Source organism: Miniopterus schreibersii (assembly GCF_964146895.1).
Source record: "Miniopterus schreibersii genome assembly, chromosome: 5".
NCBI lineage: Eukaryota > Metazoa > Chordata > Mammalia > Chiroptera > Miniopteridae > Miniopterus > Miniopterus schreibersii.
The window spans coordinates 5,332,995-5,352,287 of NC_138106.1; the positions used below are offsets into that span (position 1 = coordinate 5,332,995).

At 47.3% G+C, this 19,293-nt stretch overlaps 1 protein-coding gene across 2 annotated transcripts; it reads right to left on the minus strand.

Moving 5' to 3' along the window:
* Positions 1 to 743: 743 nt before the first annotated feature.
* Positions 744 to 17,583, minus strand: FAM3B (FAM3 metabolism regulating signaling molecule B; the record flags this gene model as incomplete). 2 transcript variants are annotated; one of them, XM_081138680.1, is made up of 8 exons in its annotated part: positions 744 to 899; positions 992 to 1,680; positions 5,578 to 5,710; positions 7,389 to 7,476; positions 8,528 to 8,578; positions 9,537 to 9,595; positions 15,928 to 16,051; positions 17,446 to 17,554. In XM_081138680.1, the coding sequence occupies 7 exons, from the start codon at positions 17,552 to 17,554 to the stop codon at positions 1,591 to 1,593; spliced, it is 654 nt and encodes a 217-aa protein (XP_080994806.1). In that variant the 3' UTR covers positions 744 to 899; positions 992 to 1,590. The 2 variants fall into 2 exon arrangements, with proteins under 2 accessions (XP_080994806.1, XP_080994805.1); XM_081138679.1 differs by having other exon boundaries at positions 744 to 1,680; positions 17,446 to 17,583.
* Positions 17,584 to 19,293: the final 1,710 nt, after the last annotated feature.

A 19,293-nucleotide genomic window follows, 5' to 3' on the forward strand; every position in this document is an offset into this window, starting at 1 on the left:
TTGCTCATCCGTTTTACTTACTGCCCTTGTGGGCAAATTTTCCTTTAAAGGAATTAAGATGCTTAGAAAATGTTTTTAAAACCCTGGCATTAGGAGGTAGAGGGGGTCTTCATGGTCAGTGCTGCAGGATCCAGTACTGACCGTGCCTCTCCAGAGCCCCAGCCCCGAACATCCTCTGTGCTCTGTCTGTTCCGCCTCTCCCCCGGTCCCTGGCACCCTGCTCTGTGCAGGCCCCTGGCACCCTGCTCTGTGCAGGCCCCTGGCATCCTGCTCTCTGCAGGCCCAGCCTGCTGCCTTTCCAGTGAGGGTACTCATGCTCTCCAGCTGGACACTCGGGGGGTCCGGAACCCAGAAAAGGGATTGGTTACCACCCCTGACTCCTGCCTGGCCAGAGAGGGCCAAAGGGCTCCCAGTAAGGGGTGGGCACAGAGAGGAGGTGGGGGGACACTCTCACCCCCTTAGTGCTCCCCAGGCTCTGAAGGCAGAAGCCCCGAGCAGGGGTGATAATGGTGTCAGGATAGTGTCCCAAGGCTGTATTCAGGAATGTCAGATGTGACCTGCTAAAAGAAGTCATTGTGATAATGCCTAAATTGCACACCAGTAACGCAGGTGAGAAATCTCAAAACGGGTCATATGCAGAAGCCATTCTACTGAGCGCCAGTTAACTTAATGGAATACAATGAAAATTTAGGTAGAAAACACAAATCTGGAAAAGAAATGTCACCCAGGCCACCACCGAGGGAGACGTTTTTAGTAAGGGTCTTTATTTTTTGAAGCGCCCCAAGCGTTGCCGGTGAGCAGGAGGCTGGGAGCAAAGATGTTCCAGGCTCCCCGCAGTGCTGCGCCCAGGAATGAGTCTCAGCGCTCGGTGCCGGGGAAGGGCTCCTGGGGCTTCACCACTGCAGTGAATGAAGTTCAACACTGCTGTGAAAATGCAGGAATTTCAGCCCGAGTAAAAAAAATAAATAAAAATAAATTCAGCCCTGCCCACCTTTGTAAAAAAACACAGGACTCCTTGGTGTGTCCCGGGCTCACCAGCCCTCTAAGCGCTGCTCTTCCTGGGCGAGGCCTGCGCCTCCAGGGAGTGCGCCGGGCGTGAGTGGAAGGAAGGCTCTGCCTGCGGGGCGTCTGGACTACGGGGTCACGCTCAGATTCCACCACAAGATGACTCTACGCCTGGACAAGCAGTGGGTGCTTCCTCAGTCCTCTCTTTTCCAGGTTAAACCCCTTCATTTGACAATTTCCATCCATTCCTGTCTTCCTGCTCATTGATACCTTCGCTGTATAAATATTGACATAAAAATAGGGCGTGCAAAGATTTCATACATCGAGCAAATATTGGTTGGTTGACGACAAAACCCATAAAATCAAATAGTGGCTGTTGGATAATATTCATGGGCCTGTCAGTTATGAGCAAAGTCCTATAACAGATAAATTCCATTCTAGGAAGTGAATAGAGTCGCTGCCTAGAATGGAATTCGCTCCAACCCATTCTGGGCGCTCACTTTTCTCCCAAGGTGCTTCCTAATACTATTCAGTTCCATGATTCATTTGTCTATAAAAATACATATCTATTAAGTCTCCGTAATGTTAGCTTGGTCCTTTCGGTATGCAGCCTTCTAGCTGTATTTCTGCAGGCCAGTCTGAGTATTTGTTCTTTATAATATCAGAGTGGTCGATCTGTGTAAAGGAAAAAAAAGAATTGTATTTATTTGCTAATCAACAAATATTTAACGTGTCAGTTGTGAGCAAAGTCCTATAACCGATAAATTCCATTCTAGGAAGTGAATAGAGTCGCTGCCTAGAATGGAATTCACTCCAACCCATTCTGGGCGCTCACTTTTCTCCCAAGGTGCTTCCTAATGCTATTCGGACCAGGTGTCAATGCAGCTCCAGAACTTTCTGCAATGATGTAAATATCCTGTGATCGACACTGTCTGATAGAGTAGCCACTAGCCACGCTTGGCTAGCAAGTATTTGAACTGTGAGGGACAGAATTTTAAGTTCTATTTAGTTTTAATACGTTTAATGCAAGTTTAATAAATGTAATATTTTTAATAAATGTAAATGCAAATTTGGCTAGTAGCTGCTGTATTGAGCAGCATAGCTCTGTAGAATTCCTAGCTCAGCAAATGTGTCTTCATATTGATGAGGGTTTAGTCCTTTATATCGTCAATTCTTTCACAGATATGGAGCATCTTAATGCTTAAAAGGAATTCTATGCATTCTAAACTTTGGAATTCTAGTTACACATCCTTTTTTGTGTAACAGCTTTGAGATATAATGAACATACTATAAAATTCACCCAAAGTGTACACTTCAACGGTTTTTAGTATATTCACAGATATGCAACCATCTCAGTCAATTTTAGAGTATTTTCCTTACCCGAAGGAGAAACCACGGGCCCATACACAGTCATTCCCCGGGCCCACAGCCCTAGGCATTCACTAGTATACTTTATGTCTCTATGAGTTTTGTCTGCTCTGGGAACTTCATATAAATGAAATGAGCAGTATGTGGCCTTTCGTGTTTGGTTTTCTTTGCTTAGCATGTTTTCAAGGTCCATCCATGTGGTAGCATGTATCAGTATTTCATTTCTTTACATGGCTGAATAATATTCCAGTGGACGGCTATGCCCTCCTTTATTTATGCATTTTTATATATTAATAAGACATTTGGGCTGTTATGAATAACGCTGCTATGCATGCTCATGTACAAGTTTTTGCGGAACATGTTTTCACCCTCTTGGGTATATATCTAGGAGTGGGATTGTTAGGTCACATGGTAACTATATGCCTAATTTTTTGAAGTCAGGATGTTTCCCAAAGCAGCTGTACTATTACATTTTTTGCAAGAGCGTCTGAAGGTTCTCAGTTCTCCACCTCCTTGTCAACACTTATGATTTTTTCTTTATTGCAGCCCTCCCAGTGAGGGTGAGGTGGTATCTCACTGTGCCTTTCGTTTGTGTTTCCCTGATGGCTAATTGTGAGCATCTTCTCCTGTGCTTATTGGCCACCTGTGTATCTTCTTTAAGATGTGTTTGTTCAGATCTTCTGCCCACTTTAAAACTAGGTTATTTGTCTTTTTATTATTGAACTGCAAGAGTTCTTTGTACATTCTGGGTATCAGTCCTTTATTTGCAATTCCCCCCCCCCCCCCCCATTCTGTAGGTTATCTTTTCTCTTATTTTTTTTGCTGGTGTCCTTCGATGCACAAAAGTTTTAAATTTTAAAGAAATGCAATTTATCTATTTTTTCCTTTTGCTGTTTATGCTCTTGGTGTTGTGTCTAAGAAATCAGTGCCTAATCCAAGGTCACAAAGATTTATGGCTACATTTTCTTCCAAGAGTTTAATGGTTCTAGCTCCTACATGTAATCATTTGACCCATTTTGACTTAATTTCTATGTATGGTGTGATGTAGGGCTCCAAACTCATTTGTTGCATGTGGGTGTCCTGTTGTGTCAGCATCGCCTGCTGAAAAGACTACTCATTCCCCGTGCAGTGGTTTCGGCACCCGTGTCGAAAATCAATTGACCAAAAATGTGAGGTTTTACCTCTAGACTCCCGATTCTATTCCATGGGGAGATATGTCTGTCTGACACCAGCACCACACCGTCTTTATTACTGCGGCTTTGTAGGAGTTTGACATGGGCAAGTGTGAGTCCTCTATCTTTACTCTTCTTTTCAAAATTGTTTGGCTCTCTGGGTCCCTTGAATTTCCATGTGAATTTCAGGATCCGCTTGTCACTTTCTATTAAAAAGCCAGCTGGGGTGTCACGGGGGAGTTTGAATGTGCACGTGGAATGGGACAAATCAATGCGATGGGTCCACCCTCCCTGTGCATCAGACTCCCCCGGCCCCAACCCCTGAAATTCTAGTTCAGTTGGCCTGTGTAGGGCCGGCCTGGGCATCAGTGTATTTTAAGGAGGCTCAGGTTGGGAAGGACAGTCGGGGCAGACCGGTTGGAAAGAGCCAGCGAAGTTCTGGAAAGGCCCAATTGCTCAGGGTTACTGGACTCTATGTACCTGGCTCACCTCACCCCCTGCAGGTCCAGGCAGGGTGGCCCAGGGAGGGCCACCACACAGAGCCCAGGCAACGCCTCACTCATTGGAACAAGCCCATGAGGTCTCAAGTGCACTGGGTGTCCACGCCTGATCATTAGTAATGAGTAGTCTAGGTGGGGCCCTGGGTAAATGCTCCTGACACCTACAGGACTGGCTTCCAGCTGTGGAAGAACAGGGGAGTTACAGGAGGAAACATGCATTTTTAGGTGCGTGCTAAAATGTCCATGAATTCCGAGCTTCTGGAAGGCTGCCACAGAGGGCGTCGGAGAGCTCTAGGGCTCCCCCTGGGCATCAGGCTCGAGTCACCTGTTTGTGCCTGCGCTGAAATCACACCCATCCAACCCCCTTCCCTCCACCTCGGTGGTCCTGCCAGCAGAGAGGCCCAGCTGCCCACCTGCTTCTGTTTGCTTCCTTCCCAGGCCTTCACCACGCCAGACAGTGCAAGCAGGGGACCAGGACCAATGTCCTCGCCCGAAGTCAGAAGCAACTTGTGGCACACCCTGGGGACACTCGAATACCTGCCTCCTTTGAATTTCTAGCGCTCAGAAAGGAGCCCCTTTGCCCAAGGAAGAGCCAGAGGTCTCCCTGTGGCAGGCCGCCAGCTCCCTCCGCTGCTGGAGCCCGTCTGGCTGCAGAGAGCAGCACTGTCAGAAAGACTGTGCCTTCGTTCCCGTGCCCCGGGGCGCCAGCTCATAAATCCTGTGACACATCCCCAACCCTTGGCTGGAATTTCCACAGGCAACTGAGTTAATACATTAGAACTTCATTCTTTCGCTGTTTACTTTTCTTCGATAAATCAAAGGACTTCAGGTCAACCACGAACAAGTTATGGCAACGACAACAATGACATCTCCCTCTTCCCAGTGTTCCGTGCCTGCCCGGTTTCAGCGCTTCATCCAGGGGCACAGGCTGGGTGACCTCTGAGCCACCTTAACTAAGAACTGTTACCTTCCCCACAAGGAGGCAAAGCAGAGAGAGGACTGTGCTGGCCTCAGCATGATGAAAAATCAATACCAAGAGCCCACTGAAAACTTTCTGCTTTTAAAAAGACTTGAGAATTGAAATTTCCGTTAGGTGCCTTTCTAATGCTGATCTAACGGGAAAGGTTTCCAACCAGCAGGTTTTACCCATGATGACAGATCAAGCACCTACTGAGTGGAAGGTGTGACCCCCGACCCCCCCAGGATTTAGGAATGAGGAACCCAGAGTGGGGAGGCGAGCGCTCAGACCAGGAGCCGCGTGCGCTCCGGGCAGGGAGTATTTAGAGAAAGGGGGTTGTGACCGACCGGCAACCTTTCTAATCACAGCCTGTCCTAGACTAACCATCTGTGGGAAGGGGCATTTAAAAGCCACCCACCTTGTGACACCTCTGCATGGTGACAGGTGGTTACCAGACTTAGGGCGGCGACCACATTGTAAGGCACGTCAAAGCCGAGTCACAATGTTGCACAGCAGAAACTAACAGCACCTCGAATGCCAACTAGACTTCGAAAGAGCCACAGCAACCACTCACCTTCTCTCTCTGAATCGCTGCAGGAAGTTCAAAGCCTTTCGCTGTAAAGAACACCCAGCTTGACCTGAATCGCATGTTCCTGATTTCCTTGCTTCCAAGCGCTTCTATGGCCTTCTTGGCCTCTTCCTTCAGTCTGGGGGACAAAGGGGAGAGGGTCTGAACGTCTCGCATGGGGACTCCTGTGTCACACTGTGCTTGTCCTAGCACAGGGGTTTCTAGAGCCACTCACTCCTGGGGCATAAACACGAGGAAAAAGGCACCCCTGCAGGCCGGGTATGTCAGATTTCTGGTTAAACGGGTGACAACACCCAGGACTCTAAGACTCAGTTTGGGGCACAGACTTTCAACTCTCGACTCTGAAAAGCCCTGGGGTCTTCAGGTTCGGTCACACCGTCACACTCACACAACACAACTTGCGGTCCTTGCTGACCCTCCTGCTCACTGACCACAAAATAAGGTGGCAGAAGTGGCGGAAAGATGAAAGCAAGGGTCAAACTGTCCCTTTCATAGTCAGAAAAGACAGTGTCAAAAAAGAAAAAAAAATCTAAAACCTACTGCCGTTGTGAAAGGGAGCAACTTAAGAGGGAGCTAAGGCCCTGGCTGGGTGTCTCAGCCGGCTGGAGCATGTTCCCAGACACCAAAAGGTGGCAGGTTTAGTTCCCGGGCAGGGCGCATGCCTGGGTTGCGGGTTCAGCCTCTGCTCAGGGTGCTTACAGGAGGCAACCGATCGAAGTTTCTCTCTCCCATTGATGTGTCTCTCTCTCCCCCTCTCCCTTCTTCTCTCTCTAAAATCAATAAAAACATATCCTTGGGTGAAGATTTTTTTAAAAAAAGAGGGAGAGTAAGCTAAGGAAGGAAGGTAGAAGGGAAAACAGGAACAAATTCAGATTTCCCCAAATGAGCCAAATCTGAGTTTTTCCAAGTGTGCACCAAAAAACGTCCGGTAAGAAGTCCTATTAAAAATAAAACCTGAGGCTAAAGCCACCTGGGAAATACTGTGTTCAGGAGCCCCCTCTTGGAAATTCAGTCACGCAGATGAGCACTTTGAGGGCCCTGAAGCTGAGCAGTGCAGACGCGTCGTCCACAGGTGGCGAGAGCCCGGGTTAGACCAGCCTGTCCCCGGGGAGAGCAGCGCGCACACGCGGGCGTTTCCTCCCTCGGCCCCTCATACAGAGCAATGTCCTCAGCTTCCTGCCACGCTTCTGTAGGTCCCACCATGGGTGTAGCTTTCCTGGCTGCGCTCTCGTACTTAGGGTCAGCGGTGGCTCCGTCTTGCTATCTGAACATAATCCTTGGCTTCTAGTACTTAAGTGCTCCACTGGCTGGTCATGTTTTTAGAAATGCAGTCGGGCCCTGGCCGGTGTGGCTCAGTGGTTAGAGCACTGGCCCTCAGACTGAAGGGTCTTGGGTTCAATTCCCAGTCAAGGGCACGTACCTGGGTTGCAGGTTCAATTCCCAGCCCGGCCGGGGCACGTGCGGGAGGCAACCAGTCGATGTGTCTCTCTCACATGGACGTTCCTCTCTCTCTCTGTCTCTCTGTCTGTCTCTCTCTATCTTTCCCTCCCTCCTTTCCACTCTCTCTAAAAACCAATGGAAAAAACATCCTCGGATGATGCATTAAAAAAATAAACAAGAAGAAAGGAACGTGGCTGTCTTGCCATGGTCTCCATCTCCTTCTTTAAAGAAGCATCTCGTTTTTGGCGCTTTGTCGATTCCTAGAGGGTGCAGAGGGACCCTGAAGAGGGGGCACTCTCCACCCCGCTGGCCTCTCTTCCCCACCCCCCAGCTGTGACAGAGCTGTACACACTCACCGGCTGCTGCCGTCATTGTGGGTCACCATGAAGAGCAGGGACTTCGCAGGAGCATCCTGAATGAACTTGGTCATGGGCCCCGAGTTATCTGTCGGGTCAATGCAAACCCGTTTTAGGAGCGTGGTTAGCTGAGGGCCTCTCCCTGTGTGCTGGGCCTCCTCCGCACCCCCCGCAAGTCCTCTGATCCCCAGAGCTCCTCTCTTGACCGTGCAAATGGCACCCCAGCGCTTTCCCAGTGAGCAGCTGCTGGGCTTCCACGTGGGGCGGGCTGAGGTCAGAGCACGATCAGATCCAAGATTCTACCGAGCAACCCGGGAGGCACAGGCGGACGTCCCCTGCCATCGCTGAGGAAGCCCCAGCCACCCGTGAGCATCCGAGATCCGAGCAGCTCCAGGCACCGGTGCGCAGAACCGAGGCGGGGATACAGAGCAGACCCCACCTGGGGGAGCCCCTGCTACGAGGCCTGTCCATGCCTCACAGGAAGAAAGACGGGTGAACCTCAGACCCCATTACTCACCGCCGGGGAGTGTTAGGTATAGTGATGCTTAAGGCAGCTGAGAGTGAAAGTGCATAACCCCATGAGGAGGCACCAGGCCTTTCTCATGACTCCTCTCCACTATCTTTACAGAGGCCTGGTGTTAATACTCTCAGCGTTGTAAAATAAAAGGGGCTGGTATATCCTGACCGGCAACTGTAGCCAAGACCCAGTGTGCAGAGTGGAGAGGCCGCTGAAGGAGGGTGGGGGTCGTGGGGCCCAGGAAGGTGTGCGCCAAGCCCGATGGGCACCGGACACAGGACAAAAATGATGCTGATATACAGGGCTGGATGCTGATTGCATTATTTTACAGATATTTGATTTGAAAATGTCTCTTCCCATTATCCAATGAGGGAACAGACGGAAGAGATCCAGGGCAAGCGTGACCAGAGGAAAGGAATTTTCTAGATAATGCCTTCAAACTGTGGTATATAAACTCAGACTAAGAGGACTTAGGGACGACCATTCTAGGATACTCAGCAGGAACTTCTGGCAATTTTCTTAGCAGACAAAATAAGAATGTTTGGCATTTTGTTTGTGCGTTTTAAATATTCATTTATGTTTGTAAGTCATTTAAATTTTAACAGGAAAAGAATTTTCTTACCACCTTGAAACGTATCAAAATACTGTGCCGCAATCACTTTCCCAGTCACATCTGAAAAGAAGAGGAACAGTTTTTAAAAGAAGGTTCATCTCATCGGGACTCAGGTGCACTCCCGGCACCTGCTCAGCGGGCCTGTTTCTTCCCGGCCTCTGTCCGGATGCCTGGCTGCAGCGATGGCCCAGCCTGCAGGTGTCCCTGCCCGCCCCGGAGAGTGCTGCTGATGCAGGTCAGAGGGACCAGGGGCACGGGGCTCCTCGGCTGCCCTAGAACTTCCTTCCTGGCTGCTGCTTGTGAGATCTGATCCTACGCTTTCCTGTCGCATCTGCCTCTTCCGATAGGGACCCCGGAGTTCCCACCTCAGCGTGTTCTGCTCCCTACTTTAGGTTCTCCTCGGATCATCATACTGAGCACATTCTGTCTTGGGTTCCTGCAGCCCCATTGTCACTGGACAATGTGCTCAGCTTGCTCCCAGGGACACCATATGAAACCCCTTCCCAAACCTGCTACGGTTGTTACGTCAGGGTCCCCAGGGGCGATGGTGACAGAGCGTCTTTCCCTGGCCTAAGGGGAGACCAAGCTTTGCTTCCCCCGAGGCCCTAGTCGCTTCTATCATACGGAGGAGGCAGGAACTGGCGGGTGGTGTCACTCTCTGCTGGGCCACCAGGAACCTGACAGCAAAAGTGGGGCTCAACCCCAGGATGGTCTGTGGCCCCAGGTCTGCTCCTATGGTTTTCACCCCACCTCTGCCAGTCCTTCTTTGTTGTTGTTTTAATCTATATTTGGTTTCAGTGTTATTGTTTATTTGTTTTCTTTTTAAATTTTCTAGGGACCACAAATATTCCGTAAAGTGAGGCACTGTAAAAATAATTAAATATATAATTTAAAAAATGCATTAAAATGTAAACGTAGACTAGATGGAGTGCAAAAACCATCGAAAGCCCAAGGTATCTTTGAAAATCCCATCACAGAGCCTTTAGAGAAGTCTTAAAGAAAACATTTAATAACTTACAATCAACAATGGCAATATTTATTCCTTTCCCAACATTTCCAGCCTTTTCTCCTATGAGCCTGAAATGTAAATAAACATTAGTCAAAGGACTCCTCTCTTACCAAGCCAAGGGGACCTCCCTGCTCCATAAGGTCTTCTCCTGTCGGTCACTGCCCCCCCCCGGCTCTGCATAGTCACCTACCGTTCCCTCCTTCACAGATATGCTCGGACAGTCACCCCCACACTCACTCCACACACATCCGTCCCCATATTCCTATAGACCTAGTCCCTCAGGAGCCTAGAATTTGCATTGAATATTATGATTTGGACAAATGGCCAGGGAGAGGGAAATCTCAAGTTTGTTTAGCACAGGCTCTTTACAAACATTTTTTTTTCCCCACTGAGCCCTCAGCCCCCTCATAAGCATTCGTTGTTGTGTTTTATTGCCATGAAGTAGATGCGGTGGGCATAGGAAATGGATCTAACCCAAGTCTGGTATCAGCTTACACACATCCTCCCTCTCTGTGTAATGACAGAAATTGCGATCCTTTCATCTGACCGCAAAACGCAACCCAGCTAACCTCCTTTGATAAGTCCCTATATTACTTCACTTAGCTTTTGCTTTTTAAATTGGAGAATGTGAAATGCCAATTCAAAGGGATTCCGTCCCAAAACCAGGAAGGAGACTCATTGGCCTGGAGACAGTAACTAAGTCAGAATATCTTTGGGATTTAGTGTATGCAGCAGGCATTCTCTGTCAAGTTTTAGAATAAGTGGTGTATTAGTTTCATAAAGAGACATGGCAGCTTTTCTCTTTTTCTGTGTTTTGGAATAGTGACTATGGCACTGGAATATTATGCTCTTGACATGTTTACCTAAACTCCCGTGGAAGCCTTCTAGGCTAAGTCACTTTGGGAGGAGTAGCTTTTAGACAATTTTAGAGGATACTGTATAAGAACTGGAAAAAAAGAAAAACAACTTTCATTTATGATAACGGAAAGTTAGATAATCGGAACCTACTCTCCCATTAAGAAAAACTAAAAAAAAAAAAAAAAAAAAAAGGTCTGCTCCTCAGGCCAAGATTTGGGAGAAGACTAAATTTCAAGGTGCTGAGCCGAACATTTAAAGCTACTTATATCCCAGAAGCATTTGCTGATTCCAGAAAAAGTGCTGAGAAGGTGAGTAGCACTTCTGACAATCATGTGAGGCTAGGAGGACAAAAGTTGGAAACCATCAAAGGGAGGGCCCTATTAAATCCCCTCATGTCTTATTTGAATTGGAGTAAAAAAGGGTTGAACCCTAAAAGTGAGAGCGAACCAGAAATAAATCAGAACTTGTGTAACTGCAAACCACTAGGTAGCCAGAAAAATCTCAATCCTTAACATTTATTCAGATTATTCTATTCTGCTAATGGTCCCAGGTTCCTGACAGAAGTAAGTATAAATTCTCAGAAGAAAAAGATATTATCATCCAATACCTCAATTTAGAAAAACTCTCAAATGGACTGCCTGGCACAGGATCAAATATAACCTGGCACATAAGGAAAGAAGCCAACAGAAATAAGAGCCAATGGAACCAGCAGAAAACAATAGATAATAGTGACAGACTCACAGGGCCCCTAACAGTAGGATTATCCAGCAGACTTTCAAGTAACTATACTTAATATGGTCAAGAAGATAATAAAATTTAAAATTTCAGGACTGGAAACTACAAAAAAAATGATATGAAGATTATAAAAAGAATAAAAATGAGGTTTTAAAACTAAAATAATATAATAATTCAAATCAGTAGTTAATGGGAGGGTTTTACAGCAAATTAGCCATGGTAGAAGAGAGAATTAGTAAACCGGAAAGCAGTTCGGAGGAAATCAACTCTGTTCACATGAAGGACAGATAGATAAAAAATGGAAAATACAAAGCAGACTGTAGGCTATAGAGATTATAATATTAAAGTCTGACTTGTTTCATTAGAGTGTTAGAAGAAGAGGAAAAAATAAATGGGGCAGAAAATGCAATGACAGAGAATTTGCTAAATGTGATGAAAGACTTCAATACACATATATTTAAGAAGCTCAGCTCTGGCTGGTGTGGCTCAGTTGGTTGGAGCATTGTCCTGTACACTAAAAGGTTGTGGGTTCGATCCCTGTTGGGATGCAAACAGGAGGCAACCAATCGATGTTTCTCTCTCATATCAATGTTTCTCTCTCTTTCTCCCTCTCCCTTCTCCTCTCTCTAAAAATCAATAAAGAAAATACTGAGAATTGTTGTTTTTTAAAGAAGCTCAATAAATCCCAAATAAGATAAAGCAACAACAATAGACGCAGCTTGGTACAGGTGGGATGACCAAAGATAAGCAAAAATTCTTAAAGGCAATCAGAGAGGGTGAAGAAGGCAGTTGCTTTCACGATACCAACAATTAAATTGTTAGCTGACTTATCAGGTAAAACAATGGAAGCCAGAACACAATGAATTATATCTGGAATGGGTTGTAAGAAAATAATAGGCAAATATCTTTCATCAATGAAGATGAAATAAAAATATTTCAGAGAAACATAAACTGAGAGAATTCACCACCAGAAGACCATACAAAAGCTTTTGTTCTGTATCTTTTGCTATAATAAGCTTTGTCCATAAATATCTGCTGTCATTGAGTCTTATGAGTACTTCTGGAGTATCACTGAAGTTGAGGGTGTTTGTGGGACCTCCCTCCCAAAACAATACCCAACCAAAATACATGCACATGTGCACCAAGAGACATGAACAGGACTATTCACAGCACCATTACTTATAATAGCTCTAAATCAGAAATGATCTAAATGTCATTCAACAGAATTGATAAATAAATTGTATTGTATTCATGCAATGCAATATTACACAGCAATGCAATTCAATGAACAACAGCTTAAGCCAAAATCAAGGATGATTCTCACAAATATAGTTTTGAGCAAAGAAGTAAGACATAAAAGAGCTTATGGTTTATGATTACACTTATATAAAATTCAAAATAGCTAAAATTAAACAATAGTGTCTTACAATGCATGCTTAGGCTGTAAAACTATCATGAAAAGCAAGGAGATGATCACAAAAGACAAAATAGAGGTTACCATGGGCAGTAAGTAAAGGGGGGCTGCATTTGGGAAGGGGTACACAGAGGGAACATGGTATGTTGGTGATAGCCTATTTCTTAGCCTGGATGGTGATTACAAAATATTCATTTTATTATAATTTGTTACAAAACAACATATTCACAAGGTTATTAATTGCAGTATTATTTATAATACCAAAAGATTTCAAACATGAAAAGCATCTATCAGTGTAGAAAAGATTGAATACACTATGGTACATCCACATATGGAATATTATGTACCCATGAAAAGGGATGGGGACAATCTCCGTGGACTGATGTGGGGTGATCTCTATTACACTCTTAAGTAAGGAAGTGAAAAACAGTATATAGATTTTGCTGCCTTTTATATACACACTCATAAATATATCACACATATACATGCACATATACAAAATTAAGACACAAATATGGGGATATATTAATTATACATATTCAATTTGTTTATTTTTGACATAAAAACGAACACTAGAAAGATAAATCAGAATATAAAAATAATGGGGATGGGAACAGTGGGTAATGAGAACAAAGTGGAGCATGTAGGGAAGATTCTCTGAGTATAATTTTTCTACCTGATGGTGGCTCCAGCTGAGGTTTGTGCTGCAAATAAGCTGTGGTTTTATGAATCTGCCTGTTTCTCTGGTTTTCAGGGTGGTGGTTTGCTCAGTGACCTCAATTTTCTTGTAGGTATATGTTCCTACCTATAGCTGAAATTGGTATTATGTGCTGTGAGCCAATCTAAGACTTGTTTACTTTTAATTGGCAGTTTTCAGACCATGTACTATTATGTGAGATATACTTATTTGTGAAACCCTCATATTGGGCTGTGGTTTTGTTGTTGTTATTGCTGCTTTTTAAATTTTTGCTTTCACTATATGGTTATAGTTTCTTTGCTTTGTTAAAGGTTATATAGTGACTAAGGTAATAATAAGCATATTTAAAAATACCATTTTAATCAATGAAGAGACAAAATATGGAGAAAATTTTTACAACACAGAAGGGCTTAATATATAAAGAATCTTATAACTCAATAAAAATGGCCAATGGCAGAAATAAAAATGGGCAAGAGATATGAAAAGATAGTTCACAGAAAATAAAATACAAAGACTAGCAGCATAAAGAGATGCTCAATCCACTCACAGCAAGAGCAACAACGAAGGAAAAAATCTGACCCGAAACTCCAAGTTTCATCTCACACAAGGGCAACAATCAAAATATGTGCCGATGTGTTGTGCTGGACAGACGGTGGGGAAACAGTCATTCTCGTGTTAACCTCAGTCCTCTGAGAAGCAGAGAGCAGAACAAGCTTAAATGCACAGAGCTTTCATTAGGGGAAACGCTTATGAGAGAAGATGGGGAGGGGGCCGGGGTCACTGGGGAGAGCCATAGGACCACACTGCAAGTCTGACCAGAAGTGAGGGAAAGAGGGAAGAGACTTGGGTGGACCAGGCAGCCGTGCAGTCTCACTAGGGTTTGGCAAGGCCACGGGGGCCCCCTGGAACCTGCCTCCCAGGATGGGCCTGCCTGGGATCCCTCTGTGCTGGCGAAGATTCTCTCCTTCACCAAAAGCTACTCAGGCTCCCCTGAGCTCTCTTTCAACAAGGCCTAATGTTTGGACTACAGTGTTTATCTCTGCATTATCCAGTCTAAGCAACAATTCTGTCAAGTCAGTTTAACCAGAATCCCCCACCTTTGGTATCTAATCACCTTCCATATCTGATTGGATACTTCATCCTCCACCCCTCACCCCCAGAGGATGTTCAATCACCCCAGCCCACCTTCAGCAAGGATCCTCTTAGGTCAGAATCCCCCCTACCCCTGATGGTTTGTCTTAGTGATTTTCTATTCGCTGACCTCACCCTGCTCCTTGGCTATCATTCCCACTTACGCATGCTGCATTCAGAGTTAAGGGCAATCCATCCTCCTGCAAGACCCCATTGCAGAGGTCCCTACAGTGATTGCCATGGACCACCTTCAATAAAGTCTGCCCTACTATCGTCAATAAGCATCACGAGTACTTTGATCTTTAACAGTGCTCAGTCACCAGCTCGGAGCAGCCCATGGAAGCATGGCCTCAAGCAAACATACTATACATTTCAGAATGCAGCAATGGGGCCTCTGGGTCAGTAAACCGCCTGCCCCTGGAGACCTGAGAAGCACATTCTCACGGTTGGTTACAGCACTCGAACATTGCTGGTGGGAAACTAATTTGGTCTCAGGAAATGACCTCAAAATGAACTAGAAATTATTTCTAACTTAGAAATGTGTACTCAGCCAAACTATCAATTCATTGTGAGGGGGAATGAATGTATTTTAAATATGAAGAACCTTTAAAAATTTTACCTCTCCTTCTACCCTTTTCTCGGGATGTTATTAGAGGATGTGCTCCAGCAAAACAAGGGAGGAAACTGAGAAAGTGAAAGGTCTGTGTCCTGGAAATAGGGGCTGCAACTCCAGAGAGGGAGACAGAGGTCACCCCTGGGATTGTGGTGGAGAGGGACACCAGGTGACAGCTGTGCCGGCCTCGAAAGCACCCTGGCTGCCTGCAGTGTAGTAGAGATCACCCCATCTCAGTGCACCAGTATGAATAGTGTCCTTTTTAAAGGGGGAATTTAGGAACAGATACACTCACAGAGGGAGATGATGCAAAGACATAGGGAAAAGATGACCACCTACAAGCCAAGGATAGAGTCCTGAAGCAGATTCTCCCTCCAGCCTCAGAAGGAACCAACCCTTCCCACACCTCGATCTTGGACTCCCAGCCTCCAGAACTGGGAGAGAACAAATTTCTGTTGTTTGAGCCCCAGTCTGTGTGCTTTGTTATGGCAGCCCTGGGAAATGAGCGCACTGGGCTAGGACAGTCCCAAGTGCAGGATTTATTTAGGCTCTCGTGGGTAAGGTGGTCACACAGACCTGCAACGAAGAGGTGTGGGCTGGGAAGAGAAGGCACACCTACTTTAATCCGTGAGGATCATATAAGGAAATGGAAGAAAACCTGTGACATGTTCCCACGAATTTGAAGGGCCGGGGCCATGACACATATAAAATAAGGGTGCAAAATATAAACTAAGGCTTGTTTTACCTGTTCTCAAACGAGAGTTCAACACGGGGACACATACCTGAGGAGCACAGCTGTCATTCTCAGTTCCCCAGATGCTCCCAGCCTTTGCCTGAGGTCAAGGACATGCCTTTCTCTCCTGGGGGCAGACTCACTGCTTCGTCAGACTCAGAGATGGGAAGGGATGGGGGGGGGGGTAGCTGCTTTTTCCTTTTTCACACTGCTACTTACAGCTCATCCTCAAAGCAGATTTTGGCATACTTGTCCCTGCCCCCGCCGCTGAGCAGCAGGTAGGCATAGGTGTTCGGAGGACAGAGGGTCCAGTGGTGACATTTTTCCCTTTTGGGGGCTAGGGCTGTAACGAACAAGAACATGACAGGTCATGAGAGGACGTATCGGGTGAGCCCGCTGTTGACCACGCGTGCAGCTGCTCTGCCCCAGGACTTCACACCCACACGGCTCAAGGTCAGGGGGAGACACAGGAGTGGGGAAGACGTCAGCAATTTTCATTAGAAGCTTCAGAAATCCCCCTAAAGACGCGAAGTTCATTTAATCTGTTTTTGTCTTAAAATAACAAATATACAGAAGGGAGGGGATTTTCGTAGGCATAACAATTATTTTGTTGTTGTTAATCCTCACTGAAGAATATTTTTTTCATTGATTTAAAAATTTTTTTTAGAGAGAGTGGAGGGAGAGAGGGAGGTGGGGGGAGGGAGAGAGAGAAACATCGATGTGAGAGCGACACGTGGATTGGCTGCCTCCCACACTCGCCCCGACGAGGGAGAGGGATCGAACCTGCAACCCAGGTACATGCCCTTGAGCGGGAATCAAACCTGCCACCCCTCAGTCTGCGGGCTGATGTTCTAACCACGGAGCGCTACCGTCCAGGGCTGCAGGCATAAAAATGTTCAGAGTTGGGAATCACCGCCCATAGCTGGCCGTCTAACTGACATCCTTGGTAGGCGATGGAGGGAGTCAGAGACCCAGTTAACCAGCCCTTCTAAACGCCCGGTGTCGGAGGCAGCTCCCGGAGGAAGCTGTGTCCAGGACAGACTTCCAATTTTGTGGGAAAATGGGGAACACCCGAGAGTAAGCCCTTTGAAGGTGACTCCGGGCCAGGCGCAAGCAGAGGCTCCCGTGGTGCCGGGCCCCCTGCACGCCGTATGCACGTCGTCTACCTGAGTCCCGTAGGCTCTCTGTGAAACCTCGCTAAACACAAACACCCAGGCACAGCCAATTCCTAGGACGTTCTTCTTTGGCTTTATCATAAAAGGTTATTCAATCTGACAAGGAATGGCTTTTACAAAAGATTTTTAAATCATTACTCAGTTCTTTATATTTGTGCAAATTAATTGTGCATAATTTACTTCTGTATTAAAAATAAACCAGCCTATCTACTCACGAGATCTCGAGAAGGACAGATCATTACTTGAGTGTCCTGCACACTATCAAAGGTCATTTTTAACGGGCATTTTGTAATTTCACTTCATGCCGCATTCGAGTTGTATTCCAAATATATTTTTCTTTAACGCAAGCGGCATGTTAAGTTTGTTTGTTTTCCTAACAGCATGAGTCTCGGGGAGACTCTCCCGGGATGAGTGGGGGTTGGAAAGGTGCAGAGATGAAAGGAGCAGGTGGCACCTCCTCTTTGTCATCAACACTGAAGGTAAAGTGGCCAGAACCCCACTGCCCACCCCGGAGCTGGGGCCGAGCCGCGGTGATTAGCGGGCTGTGACCCGCGGCACTGACCTTTGAGGATGGGCCTCTCATTGATGATCCCGATGCTATAGACAGCACTGGACAGAGGGACGTCTGGAACGAGCTCTGCCACCAGGTACCCAGAATACCAGGCGCACATGGAGGCGAAGATGAAGACCAGTACTCTCCAGACTTCTGGGGACAGACAGAATGAGAGGTGGACACCCGGGGTAGGCACCACCAGGCAGCCCCGCCCCGGGCTTTCCTAGCCCCCCACCCCATCCCAACCTGCAGGGTGCTCTGAAGAGAAGCCACTCCCAGGAGGTGGGGCAGGTGAGGGCCTGGGGCTGCTTTAATGAACCGAGCACCCTGATGACTTAGTTGGCTTTGCTGAGAGCAGGCATTTGAGGTGGACAGAAGCAGATAACACAAACAAGATGCGCATGTTTTCACCCTGACCTGTGTTGCTCAGCGGTTAGCGCATCAGCCTGCAGACCAAACGGTCTCCAGTTCGATTCCCGGTCAAGGGCAGGCACCTGCGTTGCAGGTTCCACCCCCCCCCCGGCCCTGGTTGCAACAAGTGTGGTAGGCAATCCATAGGGAGAAAATATGCTCCAGTAAGGATTAACAAGCAAAAGAATAAGAAAGACATGAATGTTTTCAAGGCGGAAGGGAAGGGGAGAGACAGATGTCAGAGAGGCACATCTATTGGTTGCCTGACGCACGCACCCCGACCAGGGCCGGGGGTTGAGCCTGCGACTGAGGTACCTGCCCTTGCCTGGAATCAAACCCGAGACCCTTCAGTCCACAGGCGGACGCTCTAACCACTGAGCCAGAGCAAGGCCACACTTTTATGTCTGCTGCTGGTTTGGGTCTTAGAACTTCCTCAAATGTTAACGTCATTGATTCATCAAGTGGCCTTGGGAGCCACCATGCTGGACGTGGGCCCTGCCTTGCCCGGCTCAGTGGATGGATGGGGTCAGGCGTTAGCTGTCCGGGCTGTTCCTCCATTCCACACATCCTGTCCCAGCCCTGCCGGACTCCATCGGCCAGTCCTGCCTGTCGTTCTAGCAAATTATGGAGCCTAACGGAATTGTGGAAACTCCCCAGTTCACAGCTGGTCGGTGGCAAGTGCGGGTGACTCCCAGACTTGTGGCTGGCGGCTGAGAGAGGGCAGCTGGTGGGGGCTTCGCTCTTGACCTGCAGGGTGTCACTAACTCTGGTGGTCAGTGTGAGAACTGAGCTGAATTTCAGGACACCCAGTTGCTCACCCAGCACTCTGAGCAGAGATGAGTGGGCTGCTCTCCCGGGCTTTCTTTTCCAAGTTCACAGCCATTAACACAGACGCAGGACTCCAACCTCCAGCACACAGTCCAAGGCTTCCTCCTCTCCGGGCGGTAATGACACGCACACCTGTGTCTGCCACTCTGCGCTCGGCCTGGACCTCAGCTCCCATCATTTCCCGCACCTACGGGTCTCCCTTTCCCGTGAGCGTAGCTGTCTGTGGTCCCCTCCACCACTCTGATTTATCGAGTCTGTCTGTGCTCGCGGGGCTGCCAGCTTAGGTAGCAACGCTCACGGAGCTGGATGCGTCTATCTCCAATTGATGACCGGGTCTTTTTCCAAGGGCATATTTCAGCATCAATAATTTTTTCTGTTTTCCAAACCGCGCAGCCCCCAAGACTGTTAGGACGTTATGCAGGGAGGGCTACTCCCGTTTCTAGGACTCGAGGGGGCATCTCAGAGCTGGAAAGAGCAGCCACAGGAAAGAAACGAGAGTCCTGGGTATGAAGGTCCCTTCCCTGGAATCCCGTTGGCTCCCGTCAGCCACGCTGACTGCTGCGGCTGTCCCTCTCCTGCTGCACAGCTTCGTGAGTCTGTCCCTCTGCCTTGGGGCGC